Source organism: Argiope bruennichi, chromosome X1 (genome assembly GCF_947563725.1).
Source record: "Argiope bruennichi chromosome X1, qqArgBrue1.1, whole genome shotgun sequence".
Taxonomy (NCBI): domain Eukaryota; kingdom Metazoa; phylum Arthropoda; class Arachnida; order Araneae; family Araneidae; genus Argiope; species Argiope bruennichi.
The window spans coordinates 121,606,789-121,630,702 of record NC_079162.1 but is presented as its reverse complement, the minus strand read 5'-3'; the positions used below and the strand labels follow the sequence as shown (position 1 = coordinate 121,630,702).

At 26.5% G+C, this 23,914-nt stretch overlaps 1 protein-coding gene across 3 annotated transcripts in view; it reads left to right on the top strand.

Annotated features, from left to right (window-relative positions):
• The window catches only part of LOC129958832 (splicing factor 3B subunit 3-like), a 104,338-nt gene that overhangs the window by 69,049 nt on the left and 11,375 nt on the right, over positions 1 to 23,914 (top strand). For all 3 annotated transcript variants that reach the window (XM_056071544.1, XM_056071542.1, XM_056071545.1), the window contains exons 19-25: positions 3,998 to 4,169; positions 4,957 to 5,117; positions 10,814 to 11,090; positions 12,137 to 12,391; positions 15,559 to 15,636; positions 19,270 to 19,335; positions 20,962 to 21,105. In XM_056071544.1, the coding sequence (XP_055927519.1) occupies positions 3,998 to 4,169; positions 4,957 to 5,117; positions 10,814 to 11,090; positions 12,137 to 12,391; positions 15,559 to 15,636; positions 19,270 to 19,335; positions 20,962 to 21,105 (1,153 nt within the window). The remainder of the gene's footprint in view (positions 1 to 3,997; positions 4,170 to 4,956; positions 5,118 to 10,813; positions 11,091 to 12,136; positions 12,392 to 15,558; positions 15,637 to 19,269; positions 19,336 to 20,961; positions 21,106 to 23,914) is intronic.

Here is a 23,914-nt window from a genome sequence, read left to right as displayed (position 1 = left end):
TTATATTGCTGCCCTAAAGTTCAAACTGTTTTCATTGTTTCATCAACTAATTTAGTGCATGATTTTTATTTATTTTTTTCATTCTGGAAAGCTAAAGAACAAGGCTTCTATTTAATATCTGTGTAGTTTACAAGACATTAAAAAAAAATCGAATCGCATCGAATTCAAATTTGAAAATCAATAAATATGATAAATTTTTTTTATCAAACTTGTACCCTGATTACCTGTTGTCTGCTGTATAAATATTCATAGAATTTAAATATAAGTAATAACCATATATTTATTGATCAAATAGCACCAGTTATAACTGAACCAGCACAAGCACATTTCACCAAGAATAAAACTAGATAACTACACTTGCTTTGAAAATTTCACAAGTAACAATTTAAATTGATGCAGTTTTAAATGGACAAAATGGGAAATAACTTGAGAAAGCCAGTTCTCCCTAGCACTGTCAATTAGAATGTGCTTTTCCTAGTTAATTCGGGTTCCCCCTTGTGCTGTTAGTTAAAGCGTGTTTTTTCGCTTTTTGCCAAATAAGTAGTACCCCATTCTTAACCACTGTTCTGACTTTACAAATTTTTATTTTCATATGAAAGTTTATGACACTAGATAAATTATCAGTGATTGCCTGTTCCTACTTCTCTTCCGTTTGAAGAAATACTATGAAATAAAATTTCTGCAAAGCCTTCAGCCTCAACAACTAGAGTAACTTTCACTACTTTATCAACCAAATAATTTTATCACTTTTTAAACACAGCTGTATAATCAAATTGCTTTATTCTTATTGTGCAAGTAAAATTGAAACCAAAACCTTCTTTTTTTGTAATAAAATGTAGTTCATTGCTTGGTTGACTTGACTAAATAAATATTATTAATATGATGGATGAATAACTGATCATCACAGGTGGCTAGTTTTATTTAAAATCTCTATTCACAATAATTTGATTAAGAGGATAAATGCATTCTGCACCCTTTTAAAGATCGAAAGTGGAATTATAAGTTATGGTTTGGTGGATATTTAGGATTATTTTGGGCAATTTTTCAATAAAAGCATAGATGTGAACAATTTTTAACCATACTTCTCCAAAATCATTTTACCCAAGGGAAAAAAAAGTATGAGAAATTTTGAGTTGAATCTGATAAATCAAGCTATCGTAAAGTGGGGTTTTGATAAAAAGTTATTAAAAATATTTTAACATATCTTAAAAGAAATGTAAAAGCCTTAGCTTAAGTTATTTTTGGACCTTTGATGACTATTGATATATTTTGAATGGATTATTACTGTTTAGTTTTGTCTTTCCCTTGAATAGTCAGTTTCCTGTTTTTCATGTAAATATCGAATCTCAAAAGATAGCATTGTTATATTAGGAAAGAACTTCAAAGAGTTAATCTTAAAGAGGACTTGCCCTGAGACACCATCCCTAACTATGAAAAATCACAAGCTGGCATCCTTCTTTTCGACTTCCTGCCTTGCTTCTCTTTACTTATATATAATATAATATAAACTTCCTTTTAACATTCGGGGAATGTAAGAGTTTCCTGTTTAGGATTATAGTAATATTTTTTTTATTTCTCTTTAATCAAATGTTCATATATGATTGTTTTATATGACAGGGAAAACAAACTTATTTTGGAGTTTTTGTTAATCGAGTACTGAAAGAACAATTTATATGCACTTTTTAAATTGTCTCAATTCAATATAGTTATTTCAGTGGTTAGAAAAAATTTTAAGTGCTGCTTATTTAACCCTTTAAGGGGCCATTTTTTTTTTCTAGTCATATTATGTTAAAATAGTTTTAGACTTGAAAATAGAAGAAGAAAAGGGATTAATTTAACTTATTAGATAAATTTAATTTGATTAATTAATTAATTTCGTTAATTAGTAATTAAGTAACAAATCAAGACACATCATTTTGTCTGAGATAAAGAACTGAAGCATCCAAGTTTCTGACATACTAAAAAAATTTGTCAGAACTTATGCCAACCTACATAATTTCATACAAAGATTGATAAATTTGGTGGGAAGCATACTTCCCAAGGCCCTAGAAAAGGTTAAGTATGCTGTATTGTAGTTCATCTGTTATGCTCTATTGTAAAATTCATCTTTTATACTGAATCTAAGAATTTTTGCTTAATGCAAGTTAATTTCAATTTTTATTTTCTCATTACAATTTATAAAAGGTGAGTTATAATCATCAAAAATATTTGGCTTCCAGGTTTTAATGAATCTGCACACTTTATTAAATTTCTTGACTTCACCCTCAATCAACCCTTTATTTGAAACATAATTCAAAAACCCTGTAAGGTAGATGAATGAATTTAATATATATCTTTAAACCAAAATTATACATTTCCAGCAAGTTTTGACTGAATTTGTTTAAAGAAAATCTATCCCTGCATCCGTGAGCTTGTATGTAAAGTTTGATAATTAAAAATGCAGCAAGCTTTATAGGTGAAATTCAGCATATGGTTTTATTACTAGAATTCTAAATTGAACTAAATCTTTTATATGGTTGAATGTTTATATGTTTGTTCATACATAAATGTTATAATTCATAATCACAGCAAACTGTAGATTAATGAATATTAATATATTGTCTTTATTCTAGAATTAATCCCTTAATATTTGACCATAACTTTCAATTGAACAGATTGCTCTTATATATATGAGCATGGTAATTTTGAAACAAATTAAGCGTGATAAATGAATTTTAATATGTAGTTTTGATACCAAAGCTGTTAATTTTGGACCCAGTAGGATGATGAGAAGAGGTCTGAAATGTATATACGATTCTCTTCACTATATAAAGTTAAATACATCAAATTGTGTGAGCATTTGTAAGAGTCGAAGAGAAAACACTTCTGTTGATTTAGATAAAAAAATGCATTTTAGATCTTGTGAAATATTGTTTATAGCACTGCTGAGTTAAAATGGTGCCATTCATCTCTAAGATTTCTTTGCTTTCTTTTATTGAGTGAATGAGTAGTAATTGAGCATATTTGATATCAAAATTTCCAGACTGAAAGAAAATACTTAAACTGTATCTGATAAGCATCACAAATTATTTAAGTTGTATCTTGTATCATCCTCTCCCACATCTTTTTTTATATGAAAATGTATAGAATGTCTTAATTATTTCCATCCTTTTTCAATCTATAATAATTTTCTTTAAAAAAAATTGAAACTGATTTTTTATTTGCAATTTGCACACTATATTTAAATTTTGCCAATTGAACTAATATTATTGTAGATATTCAACCACATAGCTATCTGCGAAATATGAAGAAACTTTCTACTTGATAATTTTTTTTAATAAAATCTTTTGACATTCAATCAATACTGTGCTGTGTGATTTTAAAGAAACCCCCAAGTGTATTCATGATATTCTAAAATTTTATTTGTGAGCTTATTTTTGTTGTTAAATATTTTCTTCCTTTTTCTTTAGGTTATTAATCTGTTCATGGACATTCACTCAAATGTTTAGATTTTAAATAAATAAAAAACTAGAGCTAATAGAAAAAGGATGTTGACACCAGATCTTTTTGTAGATTTGTAGTCAATCAAGAAGATAACTGTGATGCAATGACTTTCATAAAAAAAATATTAAAAGAGTTAAGATGCCTTCTTTTGAACACTGCAAGTTCCTATTAGTTGACTGTTCAGTTTTGCACAGATTTTGCGACTACCAAATGTTTTATAATATATGCTTCTTTCATTTCTTTCTTTTTTAGTACTTATTTTGATTATTTTCTATTAGACAAAATCTATTAAATAGAACAATTTTAAATGTGTAATTAAAATTCTCGTGAAATATCATACTGACAACTTTTTTAAAAATATCTTGTTTGTTGTATTTTATAATCTCAAGATCATGCATTTTTAACATGAACTCATATTATTAAATGTTTTGTTTGTAGTAACTGATTTTTTTATTACAATTCCAATAGTTTCATATGATGATAAAGAGTCTTAATGCTTTGTGTATTTCTTCAGGGCCGTTGAAGTGGAAAATCTCCACTGTAAACCTCAAGTTACCATTCCTTTGGATTATACTCCTAAGAAATTAGTTACTGATCCTCTTTCTGGAAATATTATCATCATCGAAAGTGATAATAACAGTTATACTGAAGAAACAAAGGAAAAAAAGAGAAAGGAACTTGAAATGGTACTATTTTAGAAGTATTGTTACTTTTGGCAAAGTAATTCTGAAAATGTCTATATTATGCAATACATTTTTGAAATCAGAACCATAATTGGGAATTTCATTTACCAGGAATATGCTTAGTTATTATTCTTAGAATTTCTGTGCACTTCAAAATATGAAGAACTCATAAAGCATTTGCAAAAGTAACTATAAAATAAGTTTTGATAAAGAATTTTTCTTGTGTCTGAAAGTTTGAAATATAGTATCTTCCAAGCAACTCAATGTGTTTTTATGTAATTATTATGTTTTCTAGATATTTGAATAAAATTTTAGTTTCTGAAGCTACTAATAAATATAAGACAGTGTAAAATTGAGTGAATCATAAGAAAGGACTTTAAAAATGCTTAAACTTTTGTGTTTTTTATTTCATTTGCTGTATTGAGATATTATATCTGATTATTCAACTTGAACTCTTAAGTGATTTCTTTTATAGGCTTCTTCAAATGCTATTATTTAAGAAGAAAATTGTATTTTGTTTATAAAATTGATCTTCAAGTTAATAAGTAACAAAAGATATTAGCAAAATAAGTTATAATTGAAAGTAAAGAACAAAAATAGTGCTTTGCTCAAAAAAACAAACATTTTTTTAATTAATATATTATTACATGTAATTTTAATACTTTCAGAGTTTATTTAATCAGATTTCAGAAACCAAAATTAGTGGTAACTAAATATATAATATGGTGTGTGTGTGTGATGCGATGCTATTTTTATAATTTGAGTTCATGTACTTTTTAATTATTGATAGCATATAGCTGCAGCTAAAAACCCACATTCGACCTCACGTCCACCTGCTGTTGAGAAGATTCCAAAATCATGGGCTTCCCTTATAAGAGTTATAAAATTTCATGAGGGAAATGTGAAAGAAGTTGCGGAAATACGTGCGAAACAACGCGAAGCAGCTTTGAGGTAATATAATTTGGATAATATTTAAAGATTTGTGCTTCACACTTTCTATTGCATGAAAGGAATTCATTTTTAAAAAAATTTTCCTTTTTTTAATATGTAATATCATAATATAAAATGCTTACTAATAATTTAATTCATTAAAGAATACTTAGAAAATTCCAAATAATGTGCATGTATAATGCAACTAAAATATTTTTTGTTTTGGAAAAATTGGATTTAAAAAAATTGGATGTGATATAGTTATCATGGAAGTTTTAATGTATCTTCAAATTCTGATCACTTGATTGTTATTTATAATTATGGAGTCTGCATTTTAGTTCCTATGTAAATTAAGATGAAGTATTGATTTTTCAGCAATCCTTTGAAAAATTCAATAATTACATCTGTAATGAAACCTGTTATTGTGATTAGATTGTATGTATTGTTTTTCCGGTTTATTCGTTATTTAGAATAAATAAATGCCATTAATGTTTCATTCTCTAGCTGTTTTTTTAGTAATGACTAGTTTTCACCCTTTTGATATTATGACATGGTGAAACAAGTCAGTGCCAAGTAATTTTACAGCCTTATTATAACTAGAGAAATATAAATATTTCATTGGTTAATTATCTAAATAAATGTAAAAGTAGTAACATAAAAAATTCTATATCGTTTCAACAACCATTTCAGGTTCTGTCAAGGTGATTTTTAACTCCATCGCAGTATGTCAAACATTAATGAACATGAAAACAGGAATATTGATATATGACCAAGCGATCAATGTTATGTAGCAGTTGTATCTTATCACTGGTTGACTAGGTGAATATATCAATAATCACTCAAAAATATCAGTCTCTCCAGAAATTTCTAGTTTGGAAATAGGCTTTAACTTAATATTTATGTTGGAAGATTACTACATTTTATAGCTGTGACATTATTGAGATTTCTTGCCTTATCTGCATGAAGAAAGGGGTATTTGAATGTTTTAACATTTACTGAATAATTGCTAGCTAGTGATTTTTTACTGAATAATTGCTAGCTAAAGTTTTTTTTTTTTTTTTTTTGTACTGAAGTCATCTTAGTTAATTGCCGAGAAAATTTGTTGTTTGATATTCTATGTTCTATTGAAATTTTATCTGTAATTTTAAGTATTTCACTAAAATTTACTATCTGAGTTATGACATTCATAGACGTGATATGAACATTTCATGTCTGGGGTATTGTCAATATAAAAATTTTTCCTGTAAGAGTGAAAATAACTCCTGCAAGATTCAGAATCACTGGAAATTGGATCACTTTTGAAAATATTTCTGACATTATTTCTTCTCATAGCAGAGAAATCAGAAGCAATCATTCTCTAACTTTTTTGGAGTAAATTTGCTTTATCTTAAAGATTTGTTTTAACAGGATGTGTAGCATTATGAAAAGTTCTTTAAAGAGTGCTTAAATTTTAAAACCAGTTTTAAGCACCTTAAAAGTGCTTAATTTTCTCGAGAAGTTGAAAGAAGATATTCTTTTTTTGTTTCTGCAGATGATGAATACAATAAATCGAAAACAGTATTAATTATTGCTAAAGATATTGTCAATTTAAATAGGAGATAAGGCTGGATTCAATATCTAAGCATCGATTAAAAACTGAAAAACTGTTTTAAATCTAATTTAATTTAAAAAAAATTGTAAAAACTGTAATTTATTATATGACAAAAAAAAATACTATGCATAGGAAACTTTTAGTTTATGTTTTTATGCATGTATGAAATTTTTTTTTTTTTTTTTTTTTTTGCGTAGGTGCTTAAAAGTACTTAATTTTTGCATCCATTTCACACTACACACCCTGTTTAATTCTCAGTTTTCATAAATTAAAAACATTCTTTCCTCCTGTCATTCTGAATTTGATGTGCCTTGTTTAAAAAGTTGTTCTTCCTTATATTTTTGTACTAATTTTGCTGAGATGTTCATAGACTTATAGTGTTATTTTATTTACTAATTAAAATGTTAATTCTTTGAAGAATTTTTTTCAAATTTTAAAATAATTATTCAATTAGGAAATTGTAATAAGGTTTAATCCAGTGTGTAAAAAAGATAAGGAAAATTGCAAAGAAACTCTTTTAATTCATGCTACGATTTATTTCTTTCATTTCATTTTATCACCATTGTTCAAGTAAAAAAATCACCAAGTCTAAATATATAGTTTTGTTGCATGGTCTATTTAAACGGTTTGCATGCTTGTAGCAATCATGGTAGATTTACTGATGATTAGATTATTGATTTAAACATTAAATAAATAATTTAAAATTATAACTAGCCTGCAATAGTCCATCCATAATTTTTCTACCAAAATGTAAACTGCTTCTATGAGTTCTTCTGAATTAGTCAAATACCTTATTCAATTAAGCTATTTGTTTGTATCTTCAGTTTAATTGTGTATCAACAATATTTGCTCAGACAAATAATTTATTAATTATAATTTATATTAATATTTTATCCCAATGCATTGCCTTAGCTATTCATTGCATTCAAATAGCTATTAGCTATTTACCATTAATGTTCTCTATGTAGTATGTGTTGTCATTGTAATAAACAATTATTTCAAAAATCTGCATTTATTTTAGAGATACCTTAATTATACATTCAAGCAAAATCAGCCTAATTTTTTGCATAATTTTCTGGCTTCAGATTCTTAAGAGTTATACCAAGCAGAGTTGGCAGACATTTATACTAAGAATGAAAACTCTTGTGGTATCTCTCTTTTTGTTATTAAATCAGTTTACTATATTTTCGTTTAAAGATTAAAATGGGAGAAATACAAGTCTTTAAAAGTGTAAGAGTTTTTAAAATACCCTGATCATAAGTATTGATTTTTGAATAATTCTTTAAATGAAAAATGTCATCTAGGCTATTTTTTTTTCTCAGTGAAAAAATTTTACCTTCAGCCAATTGACTTTATTTCCTTCATTATCCTTTGTTTTATTCAGTGTAAGTATTTGAGAAAGGTTTAAGAAATCAAGGAAATCACTATCTTAAGTTTCCATGCAAAATATGGGAGGGCATTTTTTTTCCTATTAGAGTGTACTGGCATTAATTTTTTTGTAGCTTAAATAGAACTGTTCATACTATCACATTCCATCAGTTCAGATGTCCTGATCTCACACATTTTTCGCTCAATAATTTCGATGCAAGTTGTTTGAACCAAATACATCAATAAAAATGCTATATTTTGGTTTTGATTCTGACCCCCACATGTGTCGGAGAAGGGACACTTGTATATTTTTTGTGAGTACTTCATGCCACATAAAACATTATGAATTACTTGGGAGATTGGTTAATTTATGTACTGCAAAATTACAACTTCCTGCTATAATATATTGATGACACATCACTGAATAGAATAGAATCTGAAGAAGGCTTTGAGGATCAAATGAATGAACTCATAATTTTTTTTTATCATCTGTCGCTACATTTTTCATGATATTTGTGTTCTTAATATGCATCTTGCAGCTTGTATCTCATGGGACTGTATTATATTCGAGCACTTATTCTTTTTCATAATGTCTCACACAGGCCTGCCCACTTTGCCTTCAATCATTTCCAGTCATTTGACCCCTGGTGTCCTCCTTCAGAGGCTAGTATTTAGCATACTCTTCCCATTAGTATCAAACAATCACTAAATACTTTCAGTGCCTCACATACATCTACAATAAATCTTCTAAAAGTCACTGGACTAAGTGACTTCTAGCTGATGGTATAAGTGCCATGAGATAAGTATATGACTTATTGAATACAAACAATCCTGTAATGAAAAGGAAGTAGAAGAAAGATATACAGTCTATAGAGAATTAATTGGGGATGTAGATGAGGTATAGATTTCAAAACTGAAAAGTTCGAAATTGGTACTTTTACTTGAACGATGATGATATACTTACAAGAAAGCAGAACAAATTTGCATTTCTCTAAATATTTTAATGAATACTTCTAATTTTAAATTTTCATTAAATACTATAGGAAAATGATTAAATACCATTTGATTTCTTTGGAGATTGATAGTAAAAAATATTAAATATAAAATTTTATTTAGGAAGTTAAAGAATTCTTCATAGTGTAAAATTGTCATTTATTAAAATGTTTCTCTTGCACTCATATCACTTTCTCTCTGTACACTCATATTGTTCAACACTTTTATCTATAAAATTTGCAAAGATATGAAAAGGAATTTTATTGACATGGGAAATTCTTTTATATTTTGTACCTGATGCTACAAGAGTTTAATTGAATATTTCAAGGATAATATACATATTACAATAAATTAATAAGAGATTAAAGTAAGAGTAGCATTAATAGTAGTCAGAGTAGAGAAACTTGTTTAAAATGAAAAATTTCCACTTCTATGTAAAGTTGCATTCTTTTAACTATGTATATGCATGCAGCTGCAGTATGATTACATGCAGTATAAATTATCAACATTTCTGAGGGGGTTTTTTTTGTTACTAAAAATCTGTTTATATATATGATAATTCTTAAAGCAGAGTCGTGACCAAAGAGAGGGAAGAAGCTTTGAATTTTTAACTTTGTTTTATTTTTATCCCGGGAGGCATGTTTTTTTGTATAAGCAGAAGTGACGGGCACAACACGAAATGAGGGAAAGTATTTTTCCCAGTGCTTATATACTGTGAAATTTTGATAGGGATTTCTCTACACATGTCGAATTAGGTAAGGGAATTATAGGGATCTTTTAGAAGAATTTATTTAGATCAGTCATGTTTATTCCTTCACTCGAAGCTTGGGAAATGCGGACTAAAGCATTTTACAAAGTTTCTCTTGAATTAATTAAACAGAAAAAGTGGTATGGGATCAGGAAATAAGAGAATATTTTAGAATGAAGTTACTATGGGCTAAATTAAGATAAAACCTTTGAAATTAATTAGAATTGAAATTAGAGTTTAAAATGTCATTATATATATATATATATATATATATATATAATATATATAAACCTCACTCACACAATTGTGAGTAAATAGTTTTATTTTCTTTTCGAGTTCAAACTGTTTCTCAGAGGTACCTTAAATGTCCAATTTCTTGAATTTCTATTCTATTCTTTATTAAGTTGAATTTACAACTGTCAACATTTCAAAGTGAATGAAAGTATACATGAGTAGCATCTTTTTTTTAAAAATCATAATGATTGAATGATGTGCATTTGGACAGATATTTGCAAAATATTAAGTTTTACTGCATTGAATAAATTTGCATTTCAGAAATAAATGCTTCCATCTAAATTTATGATAAGTTGCCCTTACTGTGGAAATAAAGATAGCTTTGCAAACTTTTACAGGTAGAAGTATAAAATTTTGTTTGTGCTTCAGTAAGGTAATATCATTCAAATAATGTATTAATTGTATTGCTATTGGGATTATTCACTATTTTGATAACATTGAAGAGTTTTTTTTAATGATAGAAAAAATTGTGAACCAAATTCTTTTATATTTTTGCCCCCCCCCCCTTTTTGTGCAGAAAACTGATTTTATAGTATTTTTGTATGAAACTATTTTTTTTTTTTTTTTGAAATTTTAATTACTAAATGAATTACTTGGATATTCAGTGACATGTGGACTGCAATATTTCTGTCATAAAAATATTATTTTTATATTTTTATAAATATATATAATATTTATTATTTTCATGCAGCCTTTATGTTTTTTTTTTTTTTTTTATTTCAGTCTTTGTTATTTTAAACAAGGCAACGATAATCTCCTTTTGGTGGGATTGGCTAAAGATTTTAATTCTTCTTATGGATGCTGCGCAGAAGGAGCAATACAAACATTCCAAATTTTGGAGGAGGGGCAAATTATCAAATTTTTACACAAAACACATACAAAAAGTGCCCCTTTAGCTATGTGCTGTTATGAAAAAAAAGTATTAATTGGAATTGGAAGGAAACTTGCACTTTATTCTGTAAGGCTTGATGGATTACAGCTAGTATGTGAGGAAAAGGAAGTAAGTTTTTAATAGTTTTTATTTGCTGATCTCTATTGTATTCCTTCCTAGGGTACTTCATGAATCTTATGAAGATCATTATGCTTAAAGTTTAGCACTTAAATCTTATATTTAAAGTTTCAGTTTGTATTGAAGACTTAAAATACGAAGTTTCTTGGACAAATTTCTGTGATTATACTATTTATTGTTTTATAAAGACAGAGAAAAAAATAAGAAATTAGGAGTTGCCATTAGATTGAGATTTATATCAAGATTCTCCAGAAATAAACAAATCTTTTTTATGATTTAAAAAAATTATGACTTCCAGTAAGGAGATATTTTTTTTAATGAAAAAATAAAAAATCATAGCACTCCATTTTGAAATTTAGTTTTCAAATAAGCTTTATTTGACTGTGCAGTAGTGGATTTTATGGAACAAACCATCTTAATGATAAATAGATTTCAGTTGATTTCTATTAAGATAACTATTAAAGATTGCAGTAAACACAAAGTTTTTCTTGTTTAGTGGTAAAAAAATTGGAATGTAATTATATTTAGAATTATTTGTAATGCATCTTATAATCAATTGTATTTATTTAAATAATATCATTTGAAGCTATTATTTCCAGCTGCTACTGAAATATACACTATTAATTGACATTTAAAAAGAGAAGTCTTAAGCCTGTTAATTTGTCTTAAAAAATATTCATAATTTTTTTTATAATTTAAAAATGTTTTCTCATATCCTTTTACTTTTAATTTTATGTACCAAATTTGGTGAGACATTTTAGCGTAAAATATTTTTGAAGAATTCTGTGATGCTCTGATCTATTTTTACATGACATAACTTAAATCTGTATATAAAAAAAGTTTCTTGTACCAAAATTTATCTCTATTTTACGTATTCTCAAAAAATATTTTAATCATATAATTACAAAACTGTCATTGGATAATAATGTAATTTGAAATATTGATAAGCAAGCTTTTCATATTAAATGCATAATATTAACATATTTTTATAGGGTGTATGTATCTTTTACAATGTGCTGATTGTTCTGTTTTTATAGTGTGTGTTCCGAGCTATAACAGCCATATATCCTGTTGATGAAAGAATTTGGGTCAATGATTTGAAATGTGGCATGTCTTGTTTATTGTACGAATCAAGAGAAACTTTAATCCACATTAAAGGAAAAAAAGAAAAGATCAAGAAAGTGGCCTTGCATTTATTAGAAAAAGATATAAAACCTAACGAAGTAACAGCAGCCTGTATTTTAAGTGGTGATCGAATGGTTCGAGCTACTATATCTGGAAACATTTTTATAGTAAGTACAGTGAAATTAACTTTATCATTAGCTCAACTGTTCAAACAACCATTTCTACTTATTAATATTCAGTTCCAAAGCAATTGATTAACACTAGAGAGATAGTTTTTTATATTCCTTGAAAGACTAAGAGCAGTCATTTTGATTATTCTTTTCAAATAACAAAAAACTACATTTTTTTTTTTTTTTTTTTTTTTTTGTTCTTTGCTGAACAAGTTTTTATAATATTTTAATTGCATTTTTTTGGGGAGGGGGGTATGGCTGTCAGAATGCTCAAGCATTCTTCCTTTTTTTAGTTTCATTTATTTGGGTACTTAATGCATTTCACACTATCAATGAGGTTTTTTACACCATAAAGTTTTTGCTAATTTTAACGATCTAAAAAAGCTATTTATTCTGAAATTCATTCTAACTTTATGAAATGTCTCTGCTAAGTTTCATATTACATGTTTTCTAACAGTTTCATCAGTGGATCTATATGCATTTTTTCCTAAGTATGGAAAGGCATTCCACAAATATTTTGATAGAACATAAACTGCTACCCTGAATTTAGTTCCAAGAGTTCCAAGGCTATGCAATTTTTATGGTTCTTATATAAATGGACTTTCATATAGGAAATAGTTGTTCATTTGTTGTTATGTTTTGACCTGTTTTGAAACAAAGTAAACAATTTTCACTAAACATTTTCCAGATTCCTTTATTAGAATAAATTAATATTTTCAAAGACCTTCAAATTCTTTGGATCATGTCACTGAGCAAATATTCCATGATTTCTTTCAATCCATTTCTAATGTAAAGTTGAGGTCACAAATCACATAGATTGTCTTTAGAAATAAAATTGTATAATTCGCCTGTTGTTGCTTCTTAACTTCACTTATTTTGATCATTTTGAAAGAGATTTTCATGGCCTGTTTTCTGTACTTTACTTCTTTTAAACTCCCTTCATCCTTGCCTTCAACTTTTTTCTCAGAAAATACTTGCATATTGGATATCAATGTTTAAACATATATTTTCTTCATTTTTCTGATTTTGAGAAGAAATGGCTCATTGCAGTTTCTCTAAATAATAAAAATTTGGCTACTGAAGCTTACTGTCATCGGCAGGAGTATATACATCCTCAGATTAATAATTTATATTTGAACCAGGCTCAGTTTCACATAAATTCCACTAGATTTGTAAATTTTTATTTGATGAATTTCTTTTAACAAAGATTCTTTATCAGATCAAGAGGTAGAATGTAGATTGAACAGGTGAAGAAAAGAATAAATCAAATTGAAAAGCGTCAGAAGAAAGGAATATTGATTATTCCAATTAAGCAGATATTTCCAAAAACAAAAGAATTTGTAGATAAACAGCAGGATTTTTTTTTAACCAACTCTATTTCTTTACATTCCTTTCAATCAAGTATCCTCAAATGCCCGTGAAATGAAAGATTATTAGAGCAGGAATAAATTTAAGCCTGAATGCAAAATTCATCATAGGAATTAAAATAATCATGTCTGTCTTTCCAGTTATACACATTTATACTGTCAATACTAATGAGCAAAAATATATATATAAATAAAATAAATAATAATAAGTTTTGTTCTATCCTTTCTTTGAATAACTGGGGGAAATTCAATGAACAAATAAACAAATCTAAGAATAAGACAAGAAAATGAGCATTTGAAATTCATTTACAATCAAAATAATCATTTCTATCTTTCTAGTCTTAATATTCATTTAAATACTTTTTTTAAATTTCCATGGAACAAACATTCTACATTTTGCAAAGATTTAATCAAATAATGAACAGTTTATCTATGAAATAATAAGGAAAGAAAAAAAGCCAAAGAGCCAGTTAAACAGCTCTAACCAACAACCAATTTCTTTAATTTTTTTCATAGAAAAATTCAATATTTCTAAATATGCCATTGATGACTGCCCATCCTTCATGAATTACCATTTTTGAAAGAAATTGGAAGAGCACTACTTTACTGTGCATTTTGTATCCAGAAAAACTGCAACAGGTTCAAAAATAGCAAATTCCCCAGATAGAACCATTGTACTGATATAGAATTTGTTTCATACTTTTTTTTATGTTTCCAAGATCAGTGGCCAGCCATCCCCTTCATCTTCATTTTTAGAGATATTACAAAATAAAACATTGATAGAGCCCACAACACCTTAAAATTGTGCTAACTTTGCCAATTATTGTTCCTAAATTGTTTGCTACTATGAAGTATTCAAAATGAAGAAATCCGACCTATCCACAGCAGATATACTTACAAGCCATTTTTGAAGTATAGTTAACAATAGGAATGCTCTATTATAATTGTGGAAGTATAATTTAAAATAATACTTTTTTTTTGTGATTCAACTTAATATTATCTAAAGTTGATTGACATGACTAAATTAATCTGATTAATACTACCCGATTATATTAATGAAAAACATATTCGTGTTGACTTATTTGGATGAAATGGTTCTTATCCAAGCTGAAAGGACTGTTTTATGTTATGATTTCATAACAGTGATAGAGCATTCTGATAGATTAGCTTATGTTTCCTAAGGGGTGAAAGCAGTCCAGTTGTAGAGTTGTAGGCACTGAGTTTTGTTTTGCATTATCTCTTGAAAATTCTAAAAGAATTATTCTGAACTAATTCTAATTTTAGAAACAGTTTTATGGTGCATAGAAGCTTGCATCATTTTGATGATTAACAATAGAAATAAAACCGTTTTCTTGTGGCGAAGATGCAGTAAAAGTTTGATAAAGCAAGTGTTATTTTTTAAGAAGAATCCTGTGATTATGGGTGATCGATAATGTATTATAAAAGAATTAATTTAACAATAAAAAAAGCAAAAATGTGAAATAAGGGAAAATTTAGTAAATTTTTATTGAAGCATTTATGAAATTTCTGGGATGTTACTCATTATACCATACAACTGCATTATTCAGTTAATGAGGTGAAACCAGAGGTAGATTATTTTACATATGTTTTTTGATAAGTACCATTCCACATTAAAAAAAATTAAATTTGTTAAAAATAATAATTTTTTTTATATCTGAAATGCTAATTAAATGTTATTCTATGATTATCGAATATTTTTTTTTATTTTAAATTATCTTTTAAGTAGAAAGTCATTCATGATTTTTGAAATTTATAGTTATTGTTTTGCTCTTTTAGGTTCAACTTGGGACTTTGCAGGCCCAAAACAATTCTAAAGTGGTTAAAAAAACTACTCCTGTCATTACACTTCCACTAGTAAGTTAATGAATAACAACATTCTTTAAAAAAAATGATTTTGATTCAAAGAGTATTTCTTGAAAAATTTGTGTTGGACATAATTTGTAACAATGATTTTTATTGTGATGAAATTCATAACAATGTCACGGCTGCTTTGAATCGTTGAGCCACATTATTTTAACTCTGTTAACATGATAAATAAAAAAGAAGAAGAAGAAAATACTTTCTTTGCTTTAATTTAAAATTACAAGTTTTAAAACAGTTCGTTGAATTCAAATATTATTGAATGATATAATGATGAATATAATGAATATTATTCATCAAGTCATGAATAATATTCTTGACTTGATGAGTTTTGCTAAATTTTAAAGCAATGTGATTTGTCTCGTGCTGGCTTAAAAAAATGCTTTTAAAATATTGCTTCAATTAGAATTTTTTATTTTAATTTTGCTTCTAATTATCAGAAGTGGCTTTTTATTGCTTGAATTTGTTTCCATTATTTGTGGAAACTAGAAGTTGTAAATTATTTTCATTTCTTTTATAAAATATATAATCGCACTTTTTTGTAAATTTTTTAAAGCTAAAGTATAGGATAAAAGGCAAATTTTTATTAAATGTTCAGAAAGTTAAGGTAGATGACTATGTTTAAAATGCGATTTTTTTTTCAAAATTATGAATTTTTTTAAAATTTAATATTCTTAATATATGAACAATTTTCTTTATAAAATCATTAGAATTTTGTTTTTAGGTCCATTTTTGGGTAGTTACATTTATCTTTATACTTGCATTTAAATACATTTTGATGCTATTTTACATTTTTAGATGCTATTTTCACCAATTCTAATCTTTGATAGAATTTTCTTATAAAAAATAATTAAAATCTAATGCATAAATTAAAATCTAATGCATAATATTTGTTAAAATTATAATTTCTCAGTATGCTCCGAAATTCCTAAACTAGAGAATAAGCAATCTATTTATTAAGAAATATTTTATAGTTGTTTTATTGCTTTACAATGTGAAAAAATTGAAAATTTCTTGTTATTTATCTGTCAAACTCCAATATTTAAAGAATGGGTAAAAATACAGCATTTTTTTAGTTCAATAATTATATAAAGTATTCTTAAGCTATCTGCAAAGTTTTAAGCGAATCATTTGATAAATTTCTAAACTAGATAATTTTTGCTTTATACATCTTTTTAGCCAAAAAAAAAAAAAAAAATGTTGTTTAACTTATCTAATTTGGTTTCATAATTGTTTCTTTCTCCGATATTTTTTTATGTAAAAGTTTAAAAAATATAACTAACTATATTTGAAAATTTTCAAAAAATTCACCCTGAACGTAGTCACATGCCTTAAATGTAAAAAAAAAAAGCGGGGTTGGGGGGGGAGCTTTACTAAACTTCAGAAGTTAGAAATGCTAAGACATTTTTTTTATATAACATGAACATTTTTTTAAACATTACTATTCTTTTCTATTAAAAAAATGATTTACGGAACTTGTTTAGAACATGACATTGCTTGCTCTATTGTCAATTACACCACCGTTTTGCTAGTTTTATGATTGTAACTATTACCGAATTCTTTGTTCTTAGCTTTATTTATAAGATTGCAACAAAAATTTCTAATTGTAATAAATTAATGCATGATGAAATTTGCACTTTCTATTCCAGCTATGTCAAATGTTATTTATTGTTACTTATAAAAAATCAAATACAAACTGTTTGATCATGCTATGTTTCTGCATTAATGATGGCATTTTTAGAAATGATGTATTCATCTAAATAAACTGGTAATGTGTTATTTTAAAAATATTAGAAAAGATAACAGATCTTGATTGTTAATCTTATAAAAGTTGACTAAATTTTTGGTGTTAATAGATCTTCATTTTTATGATCTTTTTGTTTTTGTCAAGAGCAAAAAGACATAATTTGTCTTACAATAGAAAATGTTGTGCAAATACAGAAATAAATATTAAAATTTATTGAATGCACATTTAAAATTAATTTTTAAAATTTTTTCAATAAAAACTGTGCAATATTATAAAACAAAAAATAACCTATGCATCGAAAATATGGAGATTTACATATACATAGGTGCTTAATTTATTTGGCTAAGTTGCTTGAAAATTGCTTAAAAGTATTTAATTTTTGCAGCAATTTCTTACAACACATGTTATTTATATTTTCCCCTCTCACAAGAAACCCATCAGTCATATTTAAAGATACAATCTTTGTAAATATGTAACTTGCTAAAATATAATAAGAAAAGGAAACACTTAACTTAACAGTGACTACGATTTTAATGTAATTTAGGAGGCATGCTTTTTACAGACAATTCAGACAAAATCTAGTTAGAAAATTAAGGTGTGTTTATATACTTTTTACGTTTCAACTTCTCTATGTCCCATGTTGCAGTGAGTGGACATGAAGTATGTAGATCACTCATTGCTGACAACTTTTTTTTTTTTTTTTTTGTATAATTCAAAAAGCAGATGCAGCAAGGTCATGCAGATTATTAATATTAAGTTATCAAATTCGTTTTGTTTTAAAGCTCGGTTTGTTATTTTCATTATATACTCTAAGAATTTGGAGTTATTTTAAACAAAAATATGTAATCAGGCTAAGCATCATTGACAAATAATTAAACTGCAATGCAACTGACAATAAATGGTAATATAAATAAATAAATGAAACTATTTTTATTGATTTTTTTTGCAACTGCTTGTGGATATTTTTTGCATGTTCAATATCCTTACAAAAAAAAAAAAAAAAAAAAAACTTATTTATGTTATCCTCTATTATAGAAAAATACTGATCAACTTTAAAAATATAATTTATAAAATTATTAATTTTAAACATTAGTTAATCAAATATTTATATTTTATTATTGCATTGTATTATATTTCTTGAAAATGGAAAATTATTTTTTGAATGATTTCCAACAATAGGTTACATTGTTGCCTTATAACTCAAAACCCATTCATTGTTTCTTCATTTATTTTATCATGTGATTAATTATTTTTTCATGTGATTTTTTTTCTGGTGTTCAATCTGAAAAAGAATATTTCTGCTTAATATTTGTATAATATTCAATAAATAAGAAAATATTGTTACTGTACCACAAAAGTGCAGAAAAGGACAAACTGGACATTTTCCTTTCTAACTGCGCTATGATGGCATAGGGCTTTTCTCCATTAAAATAAATCATATACATAATGATCAGAACATGTGTAAGACAATTAAAATAGCAAAGGCTTTAATAACTAACAATTTGATGGAAACATGAAGTTTTATCCACATGATTTAAATCATATTAAAAGTGACCAATATCGCTGGTGTACCACTTGGTCATCAAAAGTAATTAGGAGACCAGAGAGGCATTTTTTTTTTTTTTAATACTGACTTATATATTGTTGGTGATGGTCCAGCAAATCAAACACCACTAATGATCAGGCAAAAAGATTAAAGAGTGTTACAAGAAAAAACTTGCATGTCAGCGTTTGAAATTAAAATTGTTAAAAATAATTCTTTTTTAATTCTTTGTATATGAAATACTAATTATCTAATATTTTATTGAATTAATCTTTTAAGTTGAAAGTTATTAAAAAAATTTTTAAATTTACAATTGGTCTTTGTTTTGCTCTTTTAGATTCAACGTGAGATTTTGCCAGCCAAAATTTTGACTAAAAGTGGATCTATCTTTACACTTTCTCAAGTATGTTTATGAGTTACTACATTTCAAAAAAAAAAAAAAAAATTAGTAATGATTTTTATACAAAGGGTTTTTTCTGAAATGAAAATATTCATAATCTGGGAAATGAATCAAAGAAAGCACATCAATTTTACGAATAAATTATTTTGAATCATTTTCAATTTGGACTGTTATATACTGAGGGAACTTGGCAACTTATATTCTAAAAGTTGTTTTTAAAACTTGAAGAAATGTATTAATATATATAATAATGTATTAATAAGTTTTCTGACTAAATACATGTTTGTTTCTAAGCGGTTTTATCCTTAGATTTTAACACCATGCATGGCATGAATTAATAACATCAGAAGAAATAAAATTTGAATATTACAAATAATTAATGGATCATTTTCATAGATTTTCAATAGAATTTTGTGCAAAATGAAATGGCTAGTAAGTACATGAACGAGTGTATCATATTGAGGCTATATTTAAAACTTATTTTTATTTGTTTTAATGTCAAATTTTTCTTTATATTTACAATATAGTATATAAATTAAGATATTTTGTAAGTTTTTAATTCGTTTAAAAAACATATTTTAAGTATTTGCATAAAAAAATCTGCTTTAACCAGTTATTCACATTTATACATTCATTCATTTTCTTACAAAATCTATTACATTTTCTGGCAAAACAATAATAATATATTACTTTTGGACAAAAAAGATTTTACTATTGTCAAATTAGATAGAACTTTCAAAATGAAATTTCAGTGGTTTTAATGCCTCTCCTTTGATTGAAGATTTTGTTATATTTTATGAATTTATTGGGTATTTACAGCTTCATAATCCGTCTTCACATTCTCCAAAATACATAATGGCTTGTGAATAGCTTAAACATTTTTTCGGTTAATTCTATTTCCCCTTGCCAAAAAATATGTCATATAAGATACAATTTTAGTAAATATTACTGACTAGTAATAAGGGAATGGAAGCACTTACTGTGACTATGGCTTCCACACATGTAATTTAGGAGCTATGCTTTTACAGATAATTCAGAGAAAATCTAATTAGAAAACTAAGGTGTGTTTATATATTTTTTATGTTTCAACTTCTCTATGTCCCATGTTGCAGTTAGTGGATATGAAGCATGCTGGCAACTTTTTTTTTATGTTATTCTAAAAGCAGATGCAGCAAGATTGTGTGGATTATTAATATTAAATAATCAAATTTGGACTTCCAACAAAAATGTGTAATCATGCTAAGCATCATTAATAAATAATTAAACTGCAGTGCAACTGAAAATAAATGGTAATATAAATAAATAAATGAAACTATTTTTATTGAATTTTTTGCAACTGCTTATGGATATTTTTTCAAGTTCAATACCTTTACAAAAAAAAAAAAAAAAAAAAATCTTTTTTTTATGACACTCTCTGTTATAGAAAAATAATCAACTTTAAATATAATATGTAAAATTATTAATTTTAAAACTTAGTAAATCGGATTTTTATATTTTCTTGATTTATTATATCATCAAAATGGAAAAATATTTTGCAATGAAATTTTATTCTTAATTCTAAATTAATTCTTGATTATTTTCTGCATTTTTAAAAATTTATTTTAAAGACTTTTTATTATTCTTAATTAGGAAAAATTGCTTGCTTGTATTTATCTTGGAGAAATTGTGTCATCCATACAGACATTTAAATTTTCAAGTAAAGCATATGAAACTGTGGTGTATGCAACTCTCTCGGGATCTGTTGGAATCTTATCAGAACTTAAATTGAAAGAGGTATATCCTTTTTTTTATTTGTGCATAATTTTTTTTCTTTCTTTTTTTAGCAGTAGTTGTTGTTTGTTTACTAAATTACATATTTGTCAATATAATTTTTTTTTTTCTTATTTATTAACATCCTTCGTATTTTGTGCACTATTGCAAACAAAAGTGTTTAAATTTTTGATAGTATTTTTCAAAGTTAGAGCAATATTGTTAATTTTTAAGAAAAAGTTGAGAAGCATCAGCATTGTAATATTTTATAGAGTTTATCTCTTTTACGAAATGTTAACTTAACACAAAATGATGTCGATAGAAACAGTGACAGATTTCAGACAAGATAACTGATGAAGATCATTGAGCTGAAGACATGCTGTTTAAAAAAAGGTGTTTAGCCTAGTTGCCTTGCAAATAATTTTATGAAAGATACAAATTCCACCAATTATAAAATAGTTGGAAAAATATTGACACTTTATTAAGTATATTTGGTCAGGTTGCTACTTGTTTCTCTGTTAGTTTGCATTTTTATAACTACAAACTTACCATTGCAGTATTTACCGCCATTATAACCTTTACAAATACCGAACGAATTATAGTGCATGCTACCCAGTTATGAGTTGTGTTAAATAATAATATATGCACTTTTATGACGTTAGTAAATTGAAAAATTTGTATTGGTGCTCTATAGACTAGATCATTTGTGTTACAGCTATCAAATTTGCCATGGATGTACCATGGAGGGAGGGAATGATCATCTTAGAGTGATCTTCTTTAAAAATTAAATTAGAATTTTAATATATATCCCAGAGTGATTTTTTAAAAAACTAAGCTGAGATTTGATATTTTTCTGCAATAACTTCCAAAAATGTTATTGCACAGAAATTAATTTCAGTTTGAAAGAATTTTGAAAGTTAAAAAATTATTATTTTTAATAATGCCAATTTAAGAATAACCCAAAAGTTTCTGAAGTTTTGGCAGTGTTTTTAAATTTATATTTTGAATGATTTCCAACAATAGATTATCATGTTGCCTTGAAACTCAAATCCTTTTCATTATTTCTTCACTTATTTTATCATGTGATTTTCTTTCAGTGTTCAAATCTGTAGAAGAATGTTTCTGCTTAATATTTGTGTAATTATTAAAACGAATGAAAAAAAAGTAAAGTTGCTATACTGCAAAAGAAAATAGACAAGAAGTTTTATCCACATGATTTAAATCAGATTAAAAGTGACCAATATCTCTGGTGAACCACTTAGTCGCCAGAAGTGATTAGTCTTTAATATGATGGTGAATCATTAAAAATTTATCATAACGTGAAATTAATGAAAGTTAAAAGTTAAATGTTTATTAAAAGAGTAGTTATCATTATGAATAATATCTTCGGTTGCAAAATGTTGGAATCTACCCCTAAGTGAAATTTTTGCTAAGGTAAATTTTTTTGACTTTTATGATGGTGATGGCCTAAAAAATCCAACACTACCAAAGTTCAGACAAAAATATTGAAGAGTGTTGCAAGAGAAAGATTGTGTGTTAGGTTTTGAAATAATTGTCAATTTCTTTATATAATATTCTCATTAGTAAAAATTATGAACAGCAGATTTAATTGATTTTGTTTTATCATACAATGTCTATAGAAACTACAAGGAGGTAAAACCAGCACAAGCATTTTTATAAATAGTAACTTTAACTTTTATTATATAGCATGGTGATTGAAAAAATGATTCAATTTCGTAACAGCTCATTTAATTCCAATGTTTAATTTTTGTTAAATTGTTAAGCACATCATGCATGTGAATAAAATTCTTACCTTCATATGGAAAAGTTGATTGTGTTACTTGAAAGCAAATTTCTTTTATAACTAGAAATGGATTTTTTAACATATTCTATGCATTTTATATTAATTTTACGCCTCATAAACTGTCATGCTAAATCAAGGGAATTACAAAATAATTTTTGGATTTTGAAATTATATCATTTTAAAAATATGAATTATATTCTTTAGTTCCAATTGGAGGGAATTAGCATGTTTTAAATTTTTATTTCTATACATTCACTTTTCCACATGAGTTATTTTGCAGCACAAGGTTATTTTTTCTGTAGTCCCTTGACTTTGGATTGATTGATGTAAGGATTGAGATTTAACATCCTTTCAGTCTGTAGACTGTATGTTTTGCAATTTCTTTGAAACCTGTGCATGGGCCAACATTTTCAACTAGGTAGAATGTATTCCTGAACTTTTACCAATATTTTTAGGAACATAAACAATCACATGTTTCAACATCTTGAAAGAAATGTATTGTGTAATAAAAAGAAGACAGTTGAAATATTTTTAATGTACTGTTTAAAAAAAATGAAACTTTTTTGTTTGTGATTTATAGATTATTTTTATAGTTAATGTATTTCTTGAAACATATAGTGTGTCAGAAAATTTTCCAGATTGTTTATAAATTAAATAAAAACAAGTAATTGCATTTTTTGGGGATTTTTTTTCAAAATCGGGGGGGGGGATTGCTTTAGTGTATTTGTTACTGTGTTTCAATAATGACTTGAATGTCTGCTTGAGTTCTCTTTGTAGTTTGAGCTCTCTTTGTGGGAAGCTGTTTGTTTAACATTGTCATCGGAAGGTATCCTTTTAACTTCATTTTAAGTTATGGAAATAAAATAGGGTGCAAAATCAGGTGAATACCAAGAACGATTTAATACGCAGGTGTTATTTTTTGCCACAAATTACCGTATCTTTAATGAGTTGCGATTGTGAATTTAGCACAGGTTTTTGGTTTGTTGAAATCTTCATGCAAGATGGCTCGAATTATTTCTTTATTGATGT